Source organism: Pygocentrus nattereri, chromosome 9, assembly GCF_015220715.1.
Source record: "Pygocentrus nattereri isolate fPygNat1 chromosome 9, fPygNat1.pri, whole genome shotgun sequence".
In the NCBI taxonomy this organism is placed as follows: domain Eukaryota; kingdom Metazoa; phylum Chordata; class Actinopteri; order Characiformes; family Serrasalmidae; genus Pygocentrus; species Pygocentrus nattereri.
In genome coordinates, this window is record NC_051219.1 from 9,051,904 (window position 1) to 9,066,903 (window position 15,000).

Below are 15,000 nucleotides of genomic sequence, written 5' to 3' on the forward strand. Positions count from 1 at the left end.
AAACGCTTGTCAGTTACGTTTAATCGCTCCTTATGTTAGTGTTGTAGATGCATCTCTGTGCATATGTTCACGCATATACATAAGTCTGCTTAATGTGACCGTGGCAGGTTGCCCATTCCACGTCCTGGAGAAGTGCTGGGTTTGGTGGGAACCAACGGAATCGGAAAATCCACTGCTCTCAAAATCCTGGCAGGAAAGCAGAAACCCAATCTGGGCAAATACGATGTGAGTCAGAAATACATGCACATTTACTGAGCTTAGTTTCAGTGAAAGTCGGGTGCAGTGTGGTAAATGAATATGTATACGCAGATACATGCACCGCAAGTTAAATTAAAACAGTTGTGTGATGATTTACAACAGGCTGTATTTATTGCGCACTGTTTGGGACGGAGTGTAAAGATTCCATCGGCCAAATCTAGTCACACAGTGCTGCCTTTTCAAAGATAAAGATGTAGCCCCTCCCTTATCTAGTCTTCACAACTGGCTCTGTATATTACTGGCTTGGGTTTCTAGGCTCCTCCAGACTGGCAGGAGATTCTGGCCTACTTCAGAGGCTCTGAGCTGCAGAACTATTTCACCAAGATCCTGGAGGACGACCTGAAGGCCATCGTGAAGCCGCAGTACGTCGACCAGATCCCCAAAACTGTTAAGGTGAAGAATCTGCCTGCACGCACTCTCTCAAGCTCATTGTAGACGACGGGCATTTGTTAAGTTAGGCTAAGTTAGGCTAAGTTAGGCTAAGTTAGGCTAAGTTAGGCTAAGTTAGGCTAAGTTAGGCTAAGTTAGGCTAAGTTAGGCTAGGTTAAGTTGCTCAAGGACACCTCAGTCATGGACTGTCGGCCCTGGGGATCGAACCGGCGACCTTCCGGTCACGGGGCCAGACTAGATCCCCACAGCTCTGTATGTCAGCAGGTAAACTTCAGGAAACGCGAAATCTTCTGTGTGTATTATTTGCTGTTGGGCAGTTGTGAGTTTTCTGTGGAGAAGTCCAGCGTTAATAACGCCGTGCTGCTTTTCTGATCAGCTCTAATACTTTGTTCTGCCTGCAGGGGTCAGTAGGAGACATCCTGAGGAGGAAGGACGACACTAAAACAGAGGAGCTAGTGTGTGACCAGCTGGGTATGTATGCTGGCTTTGCGGGTTATTATGCTTAGATAGTGATAAAGTATAGAATAGAGCATCACAGATACAAATAAACTCTGATTTAACTGAATTCTCAACTCATTCAGACTTTTTTGAGGTTTAATTCTGAAATTTTGTGGTTATTAGAAACTAATATTAACACGTTAGTCCGTGTTGACTGTGTGTGCTGTGATTGGTCAGATTTGCTGCACTTGCGAGATCGTAACGTGGAGGATCTGTCAGGAGGAGAGCTGCAGAGATTCGCCTGTGCTGTTGTTTGCATCCAGAGAGCAGACATGTCAGTGCTTCTCTCTTCTCTGTTCTTTTTATTCCATCTCCGACGTTTACCTGGAGTGCATGTCCGTTTTTCCTTTGTTTCTCTGTCTTCTCAGCATTTGTCGCCTGCTGACTTGTTCAAACTCCAGCTAGTCAAGTCAAGACTGTGTGTACAAGTACAGAATGGAGTGAAATTACGTTCCTCCAGGAACGACGCGCTGCAGCAGGGAATATTACTGGCTATCTTGTCTCCGGTCTTGTTTGACTGTTGTAGTCAGTGTTGTCTTTTGGTCAGTAGTTCAGGTCTTTTCTAGGTATGTAGTCATTTTTACCCTTGTATCTCTGTAGTTTCATGTTTGATGAGCCGTCCAGTTATCTTGATGTGAAGCAGAGACTGAGAGCTGCCATCACCATCCGATCCCTCATCTCACCTGACAGGTCAGATACACCTACAGCTCTTACATGTACATCTGGGAAAAAACCAGCCTGTTGTGAAATATTTGTTTTCGTAAAGTCAAAAACAAAACAAGACTTCTACAAGCATCCGGATAATCAGCCTACAGTGGCTTAGCTCCGGCCATCCGCACTGAAGCTATAAGGAGTGTTTTAGTCTGGCCTGCTTTTTGAACAAGGCACATTATAGGGCAGCCAATCAGAACAGTAGTAATTTACATATCAGCGCAGTAACAAAAACGGCCTGTGTATTTCTGTGGCCCATGTGTCAAACACGAGGCTCGCAGGCCACATCAGGCCTGCCACAAAATCCTGTCCAGCCCAAAAAGGTATTTTAATTTTCTGTCAATATTAGCCAGTTTCAGAACGCGCTGCACTACAGTCCCCAGCATGCACTGCAACACAATGTCTGACTCTCCCACTCCAGCAACAGTCTCTGGGACAGTGGTTACCCCTCATTCCAGACCAGTCCTATCACCAAAATGCATTTCAGCTGCAGCTCAGCCAACATAAACGCTTAGCGGCAGATCAGCAGCTCAGAGCCTGAACCCAAACATTAATCAACTTGCAGCAAAGAAAAGACGGTCGGTGTCCAGTTCTGCGCTCTTTAAATATAGTCGTAGTAATATCCTCTCTCTCTCGCTCTCGCTCTCTCTCTCGCTCTCTCTCTCTCTCGCTCTCTCGCTCTCTCTCTCTCTCTCTCTCTCTCTCTCTCTCTGTCTCTCTCGCTCGCTCTCTCGCTCTCTCTCGCTCTCTCTCTCTCTCTGTCTCTCTGTCTGTCTCTCGCGCTCTCGCTCTCTCGCTCTCTCTCGCTCGCTCGCTCTCTCTTTCTCTCTCTCTCTCTCTCTCTCTCGCTCTCGCGCTCTCTCGCTCTCTCTCTGTCTCTGTCTCTCGCTCTCTCTGTCTCTCGCTCTCTCTGTCTCTCGCTCTCTCTGTCTCTCTCTCGCTCTCTCTCTCGCTCGCTCTCTCTCGCTCTCTCTCTCTCTCTCTCTCTCTCTCTCTCTCTCTCTCTCTCTCTCTCTCTCTCTGTCTCTCTCTCTCTCTCTCTGTCTCTCTCTCTCTCTCTCTCTCTCTGTCTCTCGCTCTCTCTGTCTCTCTCTCGCTCTCTCTCTCGCTCTCTCTCGCTCTCTCTCTCGCTCTCTCTCTCGCGCTCTCTCTCTCTCTCTCTCTCTCTCTCTCTCTCTCTCTCTCTCTCTCTCTCTCTCTCTCTCTCTCTCTCTCGCTCTCTCGCTCTCTCGCTGTAGGTATATCATTGTGGTTGAGCACGATCTGAGTGTGCTGGATTATCTGTCTGACTTTATCTGCTGTCTGTATGGAGTGCCCAGCGCCTATGGAGTCGTCACCATGCCCTTCAGCGTCCGAGAAGGTAACACAATTATAAGGACAAAAAAATCGTACAAGTTGATCGAATGTCTTCAGACTCCAATACAGTCACACATTCTCATCAGAGCTTGAAGTTTTTGTCTGAACTCGGATTCTCAGAGCACAAGATCCCAAAGTTTATCCAGGCTATAAGCATTTTAATTAATAATTTAATAAACTTAAATTGCCCTTTAATTAATTTACTAATTAAACTTCATTTTGGCAGATTACTTTGCCAAAGTAGTTTGTATATATTTTTAGTTTTATTTGTCCGTGATTTAATGAGTGTCACTGTGCAGTAATTTAACCAGAGCTATCCTTGTCGGGTTTGATTGTGTGAATATGAATCAGTTCAGGTCAGTTTCAAAGTTCAGCTGTATGCAGGTCAGTTTTGGACTCAGAACTTGATGTGGTTCCAGACGAGTTTAAACTAATTTTTGTTGGGCCTATTTATGAATAGACTGAAATTTCAGCCTCTGGAAGCTCTAATTCTCACTCATTCTCTCCCCTCCTCCCTCCAGGAATTAATATCTTCCTGGACGGTTATGTCCCGACTGAAAACCTGCGTTTCCGCGAGACCTCTCTGGTGTTTAAGGTGGCGGAGACGGCAGCGGAAGAAGAGGTGAAGAAGATGTGCCGTTACCAGTACCCCAACATGACCAAACGCATGGGAGACTTCATGCTCAGCATCACTGAGGGAGAGTTCACCGATTCCGAGATCATGGTGATGCTCGGAGAGAACGGTGAGAGAGGGAGTCTGTCTGTATGAGGGGATATGAATGAGTTGGATCATTGAGTTAAAGTGAGTATAATTCTCTCACTGCAGGAACTGGAAAGACCACATTCATCAGAATGCTGGCAGGAGGACTGAAACCTGACGGAGGAGGTAACGTTCACTTGCTCACTCGGAAAGGCCTGAAAGAGCCGATGTTCTAAGCCTTGCTGCATTGTTGGTGTGAGTGTTTGTTGATGGGACTGTGTGTTTGCAGGTGAAGTGCCAATTCTGAACGTGAGCTACAAACCTCAGAAGATCAGCCCCAAGTTTAAAGTGAGTCAGACACACATCAGGACTGAATGAAATACTGAATGCTGTATCATGGTATTTGATATTTATTATACATGGATCCAAAAAAAAAAAAGAAACCTCACTGATTCTAATTATAGAAAACCTGTGAAAACAGCAGCCAGTGTGAAGTAACTGCGTAGCTTATTGTGGATCAGTTAAATAAGCCGTTCTTACTTTTTCCTTCCATTGAATTTTAGATGAGCCCTTCTTTGGTTCATGCACAGGTTATTCCTGAAGTATCTTTGTGTTCCCCCACCTTACAGAACCTTCATTTATGAGAAGTGTTTTGCAGAGCTGGAGTGTCTGGATTTCTTTTTTTTTTATCCGTCTATTAATTTTTTTAGGGCAGTGTTCGTGCGTTGCTACATGAGAAGATCAGAGACGCGTACACACATCCCCAGTTTGTTACCGATGTCATGAAGCCCATGCAAATCGAGAGCATCATCGACCAGGACGTGAGTTGCCGTGACAACAAGCACACAAAAACACACTCTGCCAGTCACTTGCTTCCTGTCTGTTACTCTGTGGTTAAACTTTCTCTTTTCGTCGCGTGTCTGCAGGTTCAGAATCTGTCTGGTGGCGAGTTGCAGCGTGTGGCGCTGGCCCTGTGTTTGGGGAAGCCGGCGGATGTTTACCTGATCGACGAGCCGTCGGCCTACCTGGACTCCGAGCAGCGTCTCATGGCAGCCAGAGTCATCAAACGGTAACGCCCACTAAATGTTCTGTGACTGAAGACGGGAATAACCCGAGTTTGATGCAGTCTGACGTAGGACCGCCTGTGTAAGCGTGTTCAGTAGGACATGGAGGGCAAAACTGATCCTGGACCTGCACTATTAAGACATGAAAAAGCTGTGAGCCATTGGTGCTGAGGACATCACGTCCTATTTAGCCTGTTATCCTGTCTCTGCCCTCTTTATGCTGCAGCCCTTAATGAAGCTGCTGTATGACCAATGAGTTTCACTTCGTATTTCCCTACAGATTCATTCTCCATGCAAAGAAAACGGCCTTCGTAGTGGAGCACGACTTCATCATGGCCACCTACCTGGCGGACCGCGTGATTGTGTTTGACGGAATTCCCTCCCAGAACACCTCCGCCAACACGTGAGAAGCGTCTTGTGATTTTGTGTATTCTGTTCATTACTGAAGTGTGTGTGTGTGTGTGTGTGTGTGTGTGTGTCGAGTATCAGCATTCGGGCTTTAGCTTGTATGTATTTTAGTTTTTAATGATTTTGAATAAGTCGTTAGGCCTGTTTTACCCAGTTTTCACTGTAATAAATGTTGCGTGACTGTGTGTGTTACAGGCCACAGACTCTGCTGGCTGGTATGAACAAGTTCTTGGCCCAGCTGGAGATCACATTCAGGAGAGACCCCAACAACTTCAGACCAAGAATTAACAAGCTGAACTCCATTAAGGTACACGCACAGTTTAACGAAGGCATTTCTAAAAGGTAGAGAATCGTAAAAGCCCAAACGTGGCGCATTAAGACCAGACACTCAGTGCTGACTTGCAAAACAGTGTAGCCTAAGGCAAAGAGAGGGTACACAGAGTTTTGGCCAAGATAAAGTGCTCAATACCCAAATTCTCCCTCATTATCATGTGACAAAGATAATCTAAACCAGACGTCTTTGTACTTGTACGTATAAAAGGAGTATGAATGTGGTCGGAACTGATCGTTCCGTTCTGAGATGTATTTGACTATGAACTTGCAGCTGCCGTACGTCTTAACGTTCTGCTCCGTTCATTATAAACAAGACAAAAACGCACAAATGCTGAAGTTCAGCAAGCGGCTCGTCTGCTCACCCCCTTCTGATGAAGCTCCTAGCCTTCAGATTTGCCTCCAATTGCCAAAGTTTGTTGTGTAGCATGCGTTCCGCTTTGGAGGGCTTAGAGTAGAGGACTAGCAGCATCAGCTCGATTAAAGAAACAAGAATTTTTTGCAGGAAAATGGGGTCATGAAGTCCAAGATAGCGCTTTAAATAACAGACCCACCTTAATCATATTACAGTTCTCCTGATGCTCCTCTCTTTTCATTCTCTCCATCAGGACGTGGAACAAAAGAAGAGTGGCAACTACTTCTTCCTGGACGACTGAAACTGAAGGGTCCATTTCAAAAAATGCAAACAAACAAAAAAAAAAAATAATGATAAAAATTCCCCCCACGGTGGTCCCTTGGGCCACGTCTCTCCCAATAAGTGACATCATCCAGGAAGGTGAAGCAATGGGACCGTTTAAACACTGACTGACAGACACCAACTCATCATTCTGAACCAGTGGGTCCAGTTCCAGTAACTCTGAGCAGTCCTCCTCTGCCTCGCCCTCTTCACACCAGCGCTGACCGTCTAACAGACTGGACCGGTCGGAGAAGTAAAGCCAGCGTTTTGGTTTTGAGTGCTGAAGCGGGTGAGGCAGAGGAGCCTGTTTAAGAATTATAGAGGGGACCTAGAAAGACTTCGGCTTCTGGGTGACCAGTTATACACGTAGTAACTCCGATGTGTTACTGGTCACAAAGAGCTCCAGCGGAGAGGGAGAGACACACCAAACACCAACTGTATATTTTGAATAAAATATTTTAATCATTATATCATGTGATGCATCTTATTAAACAGTTTCTCAAGAAGTTTAAGCGTTTGTCCTTCGTGGTTTATAACTTGGGGAATACGGATGAACTGCAGGCTTCAGGGTGGCTGCCCCTCTTTTTAGGTGTGACTCTTTAGATTTAGACACATAGCTGGTGGAGTAAAAGGGCTGAAAGATAAACTGATTTCAATATAAAACAGTGCAATTTTTAACATCACAACCACAGCAAGGGAGACTAGCCTGGGTAAGTTGCCAGTGGTTTTAAAACACATGTATACACACACATTTACAGCATTTAGCAGATGCTCTTATCCAGAGCGACTTACAAGAAAACTGTTGGTGTGTGTATACACAAACACTGGCCACTTTATAAGGTTCAATTGTTTTAACACAAAGAGCTAATCAGCCAATCACACGGCCACAACTCAGTGCATTTAGGAATGTAGAGGTGGTCAAGACAACTTGCTGAAGTGCAGACCGAGCATCAGAACGGGGAAGAAAGGGGATTTAAGGGACTTTGAACGTGGCGTGGTTGTTGGTGCCAGACGGGCTGGTCTGAGTATTTCAGAAACTGCTGATCTACTGGGATTTTCACACACAACCATCTCTAGGGTTTACAGAGAACGGTCCGAAAAAGAGGAAACATCCAGTGAGCGGTCAGTTGTGTGGACGAAAATGCCTTGTTGATGTGAGAGGTCAGAGGAGAATGGGCAGACTGGTTCCAGATGATAGAAAGGCAACAGGAACTCAAATAACCAACCAGAATCTCTGAGGAACGTCTCCAACACCTTGTTGAATTAAGGCAGTTCTGACGGCAAAAGAGGTCCAAACCTTTACTAGCAACCTTACTAGCACCTAATAAAGTGGCCTGTGTGTGTGTGTGTGTGTGTATAATCGCTGTTGTCTGAACAAAACCTCATATCTCCAAATTGGTAACTTCACAGAAGGAAAAAAAAAGCCTACTTTACTTTTATTATAAGTCGAATTTTTTCCTAGTCACTTTGTACCGTTTCATCACGAACAAGTGTTTCCAAGTGGAGTTGTATTTAGCGTCAAAAGGTTTGTTCTCTCACCAAGTACAGGTGAGGGGGTGGGGTCAGGGTAACTTTCTGCTGGGCCAAATTAAACACCTCCACAGGCCACGCTTTGGGCAGCCTTGGTCTGCAGGAGTTCCTTTACCTCCAGGATATGGAAAAATAAAAAAAAAAAAGTCACAGCTCAAACTTTTCAGGACAGAAAACATCCTTTGCATTTATTGACATTCCATATCAAAACTGCATCCTAAGTTCTTTGGTTTCTGCAACAACAGTAGGCACTCAAGTAACAACAGAACACGTACTACAAAAGGACACAGTTTCCTCACTACGTCTACTACTTCCATGTCTACAGAGGGTCCTATGTACAAGAGAAAAAAAAAAAAAAAAAATATCGGACAGTATTAGTAACATACATAAAGGTGCTTTTTCAAATTAAACAAACGTTTAGCGACTGAACCAAAAACAGCTTTCTGAATGAGCTGCTAAAGCAACTCACACAGCTAAGGCACGACTCCAGAACCGATGGATTTTAAAAGCCTTTAAATCAGGGTGTTCCTCTCAGTACCACAAGGACAGCAATGCAGTCTTTGAGGAAGAATCCAGTTTGGAAAAGCAATTCCAAAGATGGGTTTTTCAGTCCTAGCCAGCCCTTCATTAGTGTACACTTGATGCGCTCGAGCAGGGAACACGGTGAAGCAGCAGGAGTCCAGGAGCAGGACTGGGAAAGACACTAACATTGGGAAAAGTCCATGGTGCAGGAGTCCCAACAACTCAGGTCGCCCTAATTCCAAGTGCCTTGAATCGTTTGGTTACTCCAAAAGCAGTACCTCTTGGGAGGGCAGGGAGAGAAAAATCAACAGTTTTCCACCCGCATCCTGAATTTGACAGGTGAGTGGATGCAGGCAAGTCCTCTTCCAGCTTCCAGAGAGGGCAGGGCCAAGCCACACCAAGGAGAATAAAAAGGTTTTCCCAAAACAAATGAAGAAGGTCAAAGCTTAAGAAGAAATTCTGAGTTTTAAAACCCAGAAAACGCTACAGCATTTATAGTCATTAAAATAGGACACTTGGAGAACCACATGTTCCGTCTACGTGTACTGGGACAGCTGAGAGCGTCTCAAATTTAAATGCAGGCAGCCCAAGCCACGTGAAGATCGAGTTTAGAGCCAACGAGGACAACTGAACTAGCTAAGTGACTGGTAAACAAAAGGCATTGAGGACGTTCGGCTCTCGTCCAGTTTTGATCAAAGTTCAATACATTCAGGTCAGCAGTGAGATTTATGCGCCGTGTGGGGTCGTCCACTTGGGAGTGGGAGGAAACCGCACACAACTCAGTGCTGTCCAAAAAGTGCTCGTCTCCATTTCTTTACCGCGTGGAGAAGAAACGAGGCCGCGGCCTTCGTTTTCAAACTTTTATTACATTCAGATACACATGCAAACATATATACATCGGAGGGATCGGACACAGCAGAGAAAACCTCTAAATTAGAGACGGAAAATAATCCAACTTAAAGGGATATTTTAAAAACACCAAAGTTACGAGAATTAAAAGTAAATCAAACCGATTGGTTTCGTCAGGTTTCGGCTGCAGGTGTGAACTGACCACCGGCAAATCCCGCCTCTCTGGCGTTAGAGTGCTGAACGTAGCTCCGCCCCCTTCCCCTCATATATCCTGTCTGGTAATATGGCTGATTGAAACTTGCTCTGCCCCGTCCGCCATAATCTCTCCGTGCTCTGGAGCTCCGCCCCCTGAACCCTCCTCCTCTGTCTTCTTGCCCCCGCCTCCCTCCTGCCTTGAAGGATCGGCTATAGTAGGACCGCCCACTTCTCAGATCTGCATCGCCGTACTCCGCCTCCTCTAGGTCCCACTCGTCAACAGCGGAGCCTGACTGGACTTGTGAGATTAGCCCTACAGAAGCTCCGCCCTGAAAGCTCGTAGCGAGGTTGTCCTCTCGCCTGTTTCCATTGGCTAACTTAGCTGATTCTGCGTCTTCCATTGCCACACTGCCAAAAGACACCATCTGAACCACCGGACTAGCGCTAGACCCCCGCTGTGGCTCCATGGCAACGGGGACAGCTGCAGGCTTGTTGTCTCTGCACCCAGAATGTGGCTGACCTCCAGCTAACCAAACAGGCTTTTCGACCTGAGGGGTCAACGACCTTTGGCCGTCTCCCTCACCTCTCTCAATTGCCGGGGCAACAGTCACCATGCTGTTATCCCTCCCGTGATGTTGGGCATGGGGAACTGGGGGCCGCTGGTGCCCTACAGATGGGGAGGGATAAGCCAGACCACTCTGGGGTGGACATGGAGGGGCGGAATATTGACCGGTATGGGGAGCAGAGTAGATTCCAGCATAGACATTTGGACAAGGTGCAATAGACCAAGGCACACCTGGCTGAGGGGGCACATGCATAGGCACTGAATGAGGGTGGGCACTGTAACTGCTAGCTTCCACTGGAGGAGGAGCCGGGACCGCACTCCGTACCTCAAAATGACCAACAGGTGGGCCAATGAGGGGGTGGTTTGGGGCAGAGCTCATGTGCAGCATGGACGGTGGGTTATCTGATTGCCAAGGTGGAGTGTAAGGATTGGACGAAGGAGCACGTGGAGGAACTTTAAGCTGAATCTGATAAGCATGGGTCAGCGGGGCCAAGTAGCTGACTGGAGGCATCATCGGGTTAGTGTACGCCTGCAGACATAATAAAACATACAAGGTTAAGGGGGTTCTATGTACACAGTGTTGCCAGTTTATTAGGTCCACCTACCATGTTCATTCACTCTTTGGCAGTTTTAAATCAGAAACATCATGTAAGTGCAGTAGGTTTACAACTGATACACAATGTCACCCACCCCAAACCTCTATTAACGGAAAGAGACTGCTACAGGACCACCACTGACCAGATATTATTTGGGTGGTGGACCACCCAGCACTGCAGTAAAAGGCATGATCAGTTAACATAAACCTACAAAGTACACCTATATGGTTGGTGCATCTGATAAAACGGACAGGGGACGCAAAATTTGACTCACAAAGAAAAAAAAAAACACTATAAACATGCAGGAGGTCTCCACAAATAATCCCTTACCTTGACCCCGAGGTTAAAGAAGAATCTAAGGATGCTCGGATCTGAAAGCAATGAATGCAAAATGTCTTCAGACGTCAAGAATCAAACTGCTCAAGTGAAGAAATACTTAATGTCATACAGCTTCATTCCACAGGACACCAGCCATCTTCCTCTCAGTTGTGTACGTAGGAGGTCGGTACCTTTTGGCAGGTCTTTTCCGCTGCGCTGGAGGGACAAATATGGAGGCTGGACAGCTTCATCTTTTTCATTCTGGGGAAACCCTGGGTAGAGTGGATCCTGGTATAGGTGGGAAAGTGGCGGTAAGGGAAAGGGGTGCTGGGGGTGAGGGACCAGGCCATGGGGCAAGCAATCGGGCCCTGCAGTAGGTCCAACACCTGTGGGAACAGATGGGCAAACTCAGGGCTTCAGCATGTTCAACGGTTTCAATGAGAAATCAATTTTACACTATTCACCACTTTTGCCATTGGTACATCTGAGGCTTTTCAACAAAAGTACAACAAACAGCTAAAAGCTGTAAGGAAAAAAAAAAGCCATCTTGAAGTCAGAACTTTCTCTTCATTTTCTCTTAATAAAAAGCAATGTCATAAAACATAAGCAAATATATGTTAGATTAGGTAACAACAGGTTGAAGGTAACTTGGTTGCAGGTAACTGATGCTAAAGTGACCCGTTTTAAAGGATCTCAGAGCGCAAGGTTGAGTGACTGGTGTCGTGAAAGTCCAATCGAATGTGTTCTGTAGTGAACGTAGATCTTAGTCAGCTGTTCCTTTCTTTCAGCATCACCTATCGGTCAGCTCCCACACCAATCAGTGGCCTCTCTAAAAATTGGGTTGGGCTGTTCAGAGGTGGAATTGAAATTGGACGGGTCAGAATTTTAAATCCTGGCATCATTTTTGAACACTACCTTTAACATTACCGTTATACCACCACGTAGTGTGGACTCAGGGGTCTTCTAGCCTGTTGAAGAGCATGTACTGAAAACAAGAAGCAGAAAGAAGCTTACCTGCGACAGGTGAGGCTGCAGGCTCATATGGGCGTGGCTCTGAGGGGTGAGAAAAGAGCGGAGATGGGGCAGAAGAAATGGAAGCAGAGGGGGTTAGCATAGGGGCAGATGTAGGTGCAGAGGGCATATAAGGGGGGTAGTGGGGAATCATGGGAAAAGTACCAAGCCCAAGAGGGTGAAAGGTAGCATGAGCAGGGGAAAACTGTGGAACTGTGGCAGCTGATACATTGACTGGGGCAGGAGAGGTAATGCAGTGTGGTGCATGGGCAGGCTCTGACAGGGTGGGGGCAGATACAGAAACTGGGGCAGGAGGAGTACTAGGGGCACCTGGAACATCAGCTGGACAAGGAGGTGTTTGGACAGGCACTTTAGTATCAGAAACTGATGATGTGGGGGTAACAGGAGAGGGAGTGGGGGTGGGTACTTGGGCAGGGGTAGTTACCAAGGCAGGAGTGGTTGGAGGGGCACTTTGAGATGGAACCGGGGTAGGTTCAGGACCCTGGGATGTTGCTGAGGTAGTTTGGGGAAGGGCAAGGGTGGTTACCAGGTCAGTTTCAGAGTGGGCTGGGGTAGGTAAAGTGGTTGGGGTAGATAAAGGGGTAGTGCTAGGCTTAGATGTAGGTGTGGTTAGAGGTTCAGAGGTTGCTAGGAAGATGAGTGAAGAAGGAACAGTGGTAGTTGTGGGTGCTGGGGCAGCTTGCAAAGGGACAGAATTAGACACAGGGGCAGCTGGAGTTACTGAGGCTGTGTTAGAAGGGTTAGGGGTCAGCGCAGAGGGCAAAGCACTGGAGACAGAGTTAGTCACACTGGGGGCAGTTTGGGTTTGGGTAGGGGCATTTTGAGGGCTTGGTGCTACTGTGGCTGAAGCAGAGGCTTGGGCAGAAGCCTTTTGTGATTGGGTGCTGGAAGTTGTTTTAGACCCAACAGTTGGAGACAGGGCAGGGACAGCCTGAGTAGATCCAGAAGTTGTTATAGGTGCAAAAGAGGCAGTTTGAGACTGTCCAGGGGTATTTTCAGTAGACAAAAGGGGTGCTGTTGAAGGAACAGGTGCAGTTTGAGCACAGGCTGGGGGGGCCTGAGCAGAACCAGAAGCAGGTGCAGATGGAGGAGGGGCAGCTTTATTGGCCTTAAGAGCTAAAGGAGCAGGTGAGTTAGCAGAAGGTGGCGTGGAGGGAGGAGACGAGTTGGGCTTCTCTTTGCTGGAAGGGGAGATTCTTTGGTCTTGAACCACAGGGCCTTTCTTCTGGAACACATTGCAGGCCATTAAATTATTAGGATACAGCAAATAGAAATAAGGATGTCCTGATCCTATCCAGAGGACAGGGATCGGAACCAATCTAGGCATGCTCTAGCCCGATCCAGTTCTCAAGTTCTGATACTCAAACTATCAGGCTGCTGTAACCAAATTGCATTAAAAAGGTTTCTAGTAAACAATTCTTATGAGTAAGGAACAGGAGGTGAAACTTACTCCATGTTTTCCCCTATCTGCTTTCTGCTCAGGTCTCTGAGATGGGTCTTTAGTTTCTGAAGCAAACAAGAAAACAAAACAAGTCAGGGTGTATAAACTGCATAATCTAAAGAACATTAAAAGAAAAGAAACGTGAGAGAGCCGTGAAAATGGGACTGCCTCAGGAAGCAGGATTTATTGCTTAGCCAGCTAATTTTCAGCTTAGTTCCACCTGACCCTGGATTTTTTTTTGTCTCATGAAAGTGGATCATTCTTTACCGGGCCGAATCACCAGGGGAACGTTTGCAGGGCCGGTTAAGTTCAGGATTTCCAGAATTTCTACATTTAAAAACCAAACCAAATACACACTCAATGCACAGAACTCACCCATGTCTGCCTTCTTTCGGGAGCCTTTCCTCTCTGCCCTTTTGCCACCCTCACTGACAGCAGCAGCCGCTGCCTGCGTTCACACAAACACACCCATTAGCAGGTCTTAGGACAACAACAAGGACTACGAGGCCAGCATGACAGCAGTGCCTTCATCTATGTGAAGTGTACTCTGATTAAAAACCTTTGGGATGTTTTTTGAAACACGCCGAGTGATGATTATAAACCTTTTCTTGGACGGGTTTGGAACGGACAATTGGGCTGAACTAAATTCTGTTAAATGATCTGATAGCAGCTCTTGTGGAAAAGGTAACTGAACAGCTGTCTTGTGGTTTTATTCAGCATCACGTCGATGGTCAAATTCAGACAGAATTCTTTCAGGCCATGGACCAAATTTCAGCTTCTGACCGAAGCGCTACTCCACCTGTGCACTGGCTTCAAGACTTGGGAAGTTGTTCTCATCTTTGTGCAGAAGCTCCAACACCAGAAGCTCCTCTTTCTCCGCAGGCGACACCCCCAGCGCACCAACGTCCTGTTCAGACTTCCTATATGCACATACAGAGAAGGCAGAGCTCACACACAGATCACTAGGACTAGGGCCGCTCATCTGTTTATCGATTATTATCGATGAGGGCCGTATAATCGAAAAGGGGAATGTCAAGTTGCCTTTTACTGAAAACAGTGGATTTTTAAAGGCACTGAAAACTCCACATCAAGTCTGACATGCTTTTGATATTTTGTTTACTCAACACGGTACATCAGAATCAATCCACCAGTAATAGCTAAAAACTTATTTCAAAGCCAATGTGACTCAATTTGTAGCCAGTGTAACTCAAAAGGTAAATAAAAATATATATATAAATAAACAAACCACCAAAAACTAAAACGGAGAGACTCTCAAAGTGTGTGGTGGCGTTTAAAAACTGATTCAAAGCTAAAGCACTCAAAGGGGCAAAAAGAACACAAGCTCTGAAGTAAAAGACAGTGTTTGCATTAACTTGTACATTTTCAAAACCCGATATGCTTTTATTTCTTCGGAGATGAAAACTTCTCTAGATTCGGATTTATCCATTTTTAGACATGTGATTAGTGTCCCAGCCCTACAGGTCCCTCACACAGATCATTTTGTGATGTGTGCGGAAAAGGAAAGAGCGTATAGGAAATTTGTCTGGGGGAAAAAAAGATC

General features: G+C 46.2%; 2 protein-coding genes across 3 annotated transcripts in view; one reads left to right on the plus strand and one right to left on the minus strand.

Moving 5' to 3' along the window:
* abce1 (ATP-binding cassette, sub-family E (OABP), member 1) overlaps positions 1–6,897 on the plus strand; it is a 13,321-nt gene extending 6,424 nt beyond the window's left edge. Inside the window, exons 5-18 of the mRNA XM_017721106.2 lie at positions 108–225; positions 514–651; positions 1,050–1,119; positions 1,324–1,420; positions 1,747–1,836; positions 3,096–3,217; positions 3,735–3,956; positions 4,040–4,099; positions 4,203–4,261; positions 4,624–4,734; positions 4,840–4,982; positions 5,258–5,380; positions 5,581–5,692; positions 6,324–6,897. Coding sequence (XP_017576595.1) covers positions 108–225; positions 514–651; positions 1,050–1,119; positions 1,324–1,420; positions 1,747–1,836; positions 3,096–3,217; positions 3,735–3,956; positions 4,040–4,099; positions 4,203–4,261; positions 4,624–4,734; positions 4,840–4,982; positions 5,258–5,380; positions 5,581–5,692; positions 6,324–6,371 — 1,513 coding nt within the window. The 3' untranslated portion in view covers positions 6,372–6,897. The remainder of the gene's footprint in view (positions 1–107; positions 226–513; positions 652–1,049; positions 1,120–1,323; positions 1,421–1,746; positions 1,837–3,095; positions 3,218–3,734; positions 3,957–4,039; positions 4,100–4,202; positions 4,262–4,623; positions 4,735–4,839; positions 4,983–5,257; positions 5,381–5,580; positions 5,693–6,323) is intronic.
* Positions 6,898–8,078: 1,181 nt separating this feature from the next.
* The window catches only part of otud4 (OTU deubiquitinase 4), a 22,609-nt gene continuing 15,687 nt past the window's right edge, over positions 8,079–15,000 (minus strand). Inside the window, exons 14-20 of one of the 2 annotated variants that reach the window (XM_017721104.2) lie at positions 14,239–14,359; positions 13,815–13,887; positions 13,449–13,504; positions 11,981–13,220; positions 11,158–11,352; positions 10,979–11,019; positions 8,079–10,581 (exon numbers count right to left, since the gene is read on the minus strand). In XM_017721104.2, the coding sequence (XP_017576593.2) occupies positions 9,466–10,581; positions 10,979–11,019; positions 11,158–11,352; positions 11,981–13,220; positions 13,449–13,504; positions 13,815–13,887; positions 14,239–14,359 (2,842 nt within the window). In that variant the 3' untranslated portion in view covers positions 8,079–9,465. Of the gene's footprint in view, positions 10,582–10,978; positions 11,020–11,157; positions 11,353–11,980; positions 13,224–13,448; positions 13,505–13,814; positions 13,888–14,238; positions 14,360–15,000 lie in introns of both variants that reach the window. The other variant, XM_017721103.2, reaches the window with a different exon arrangement.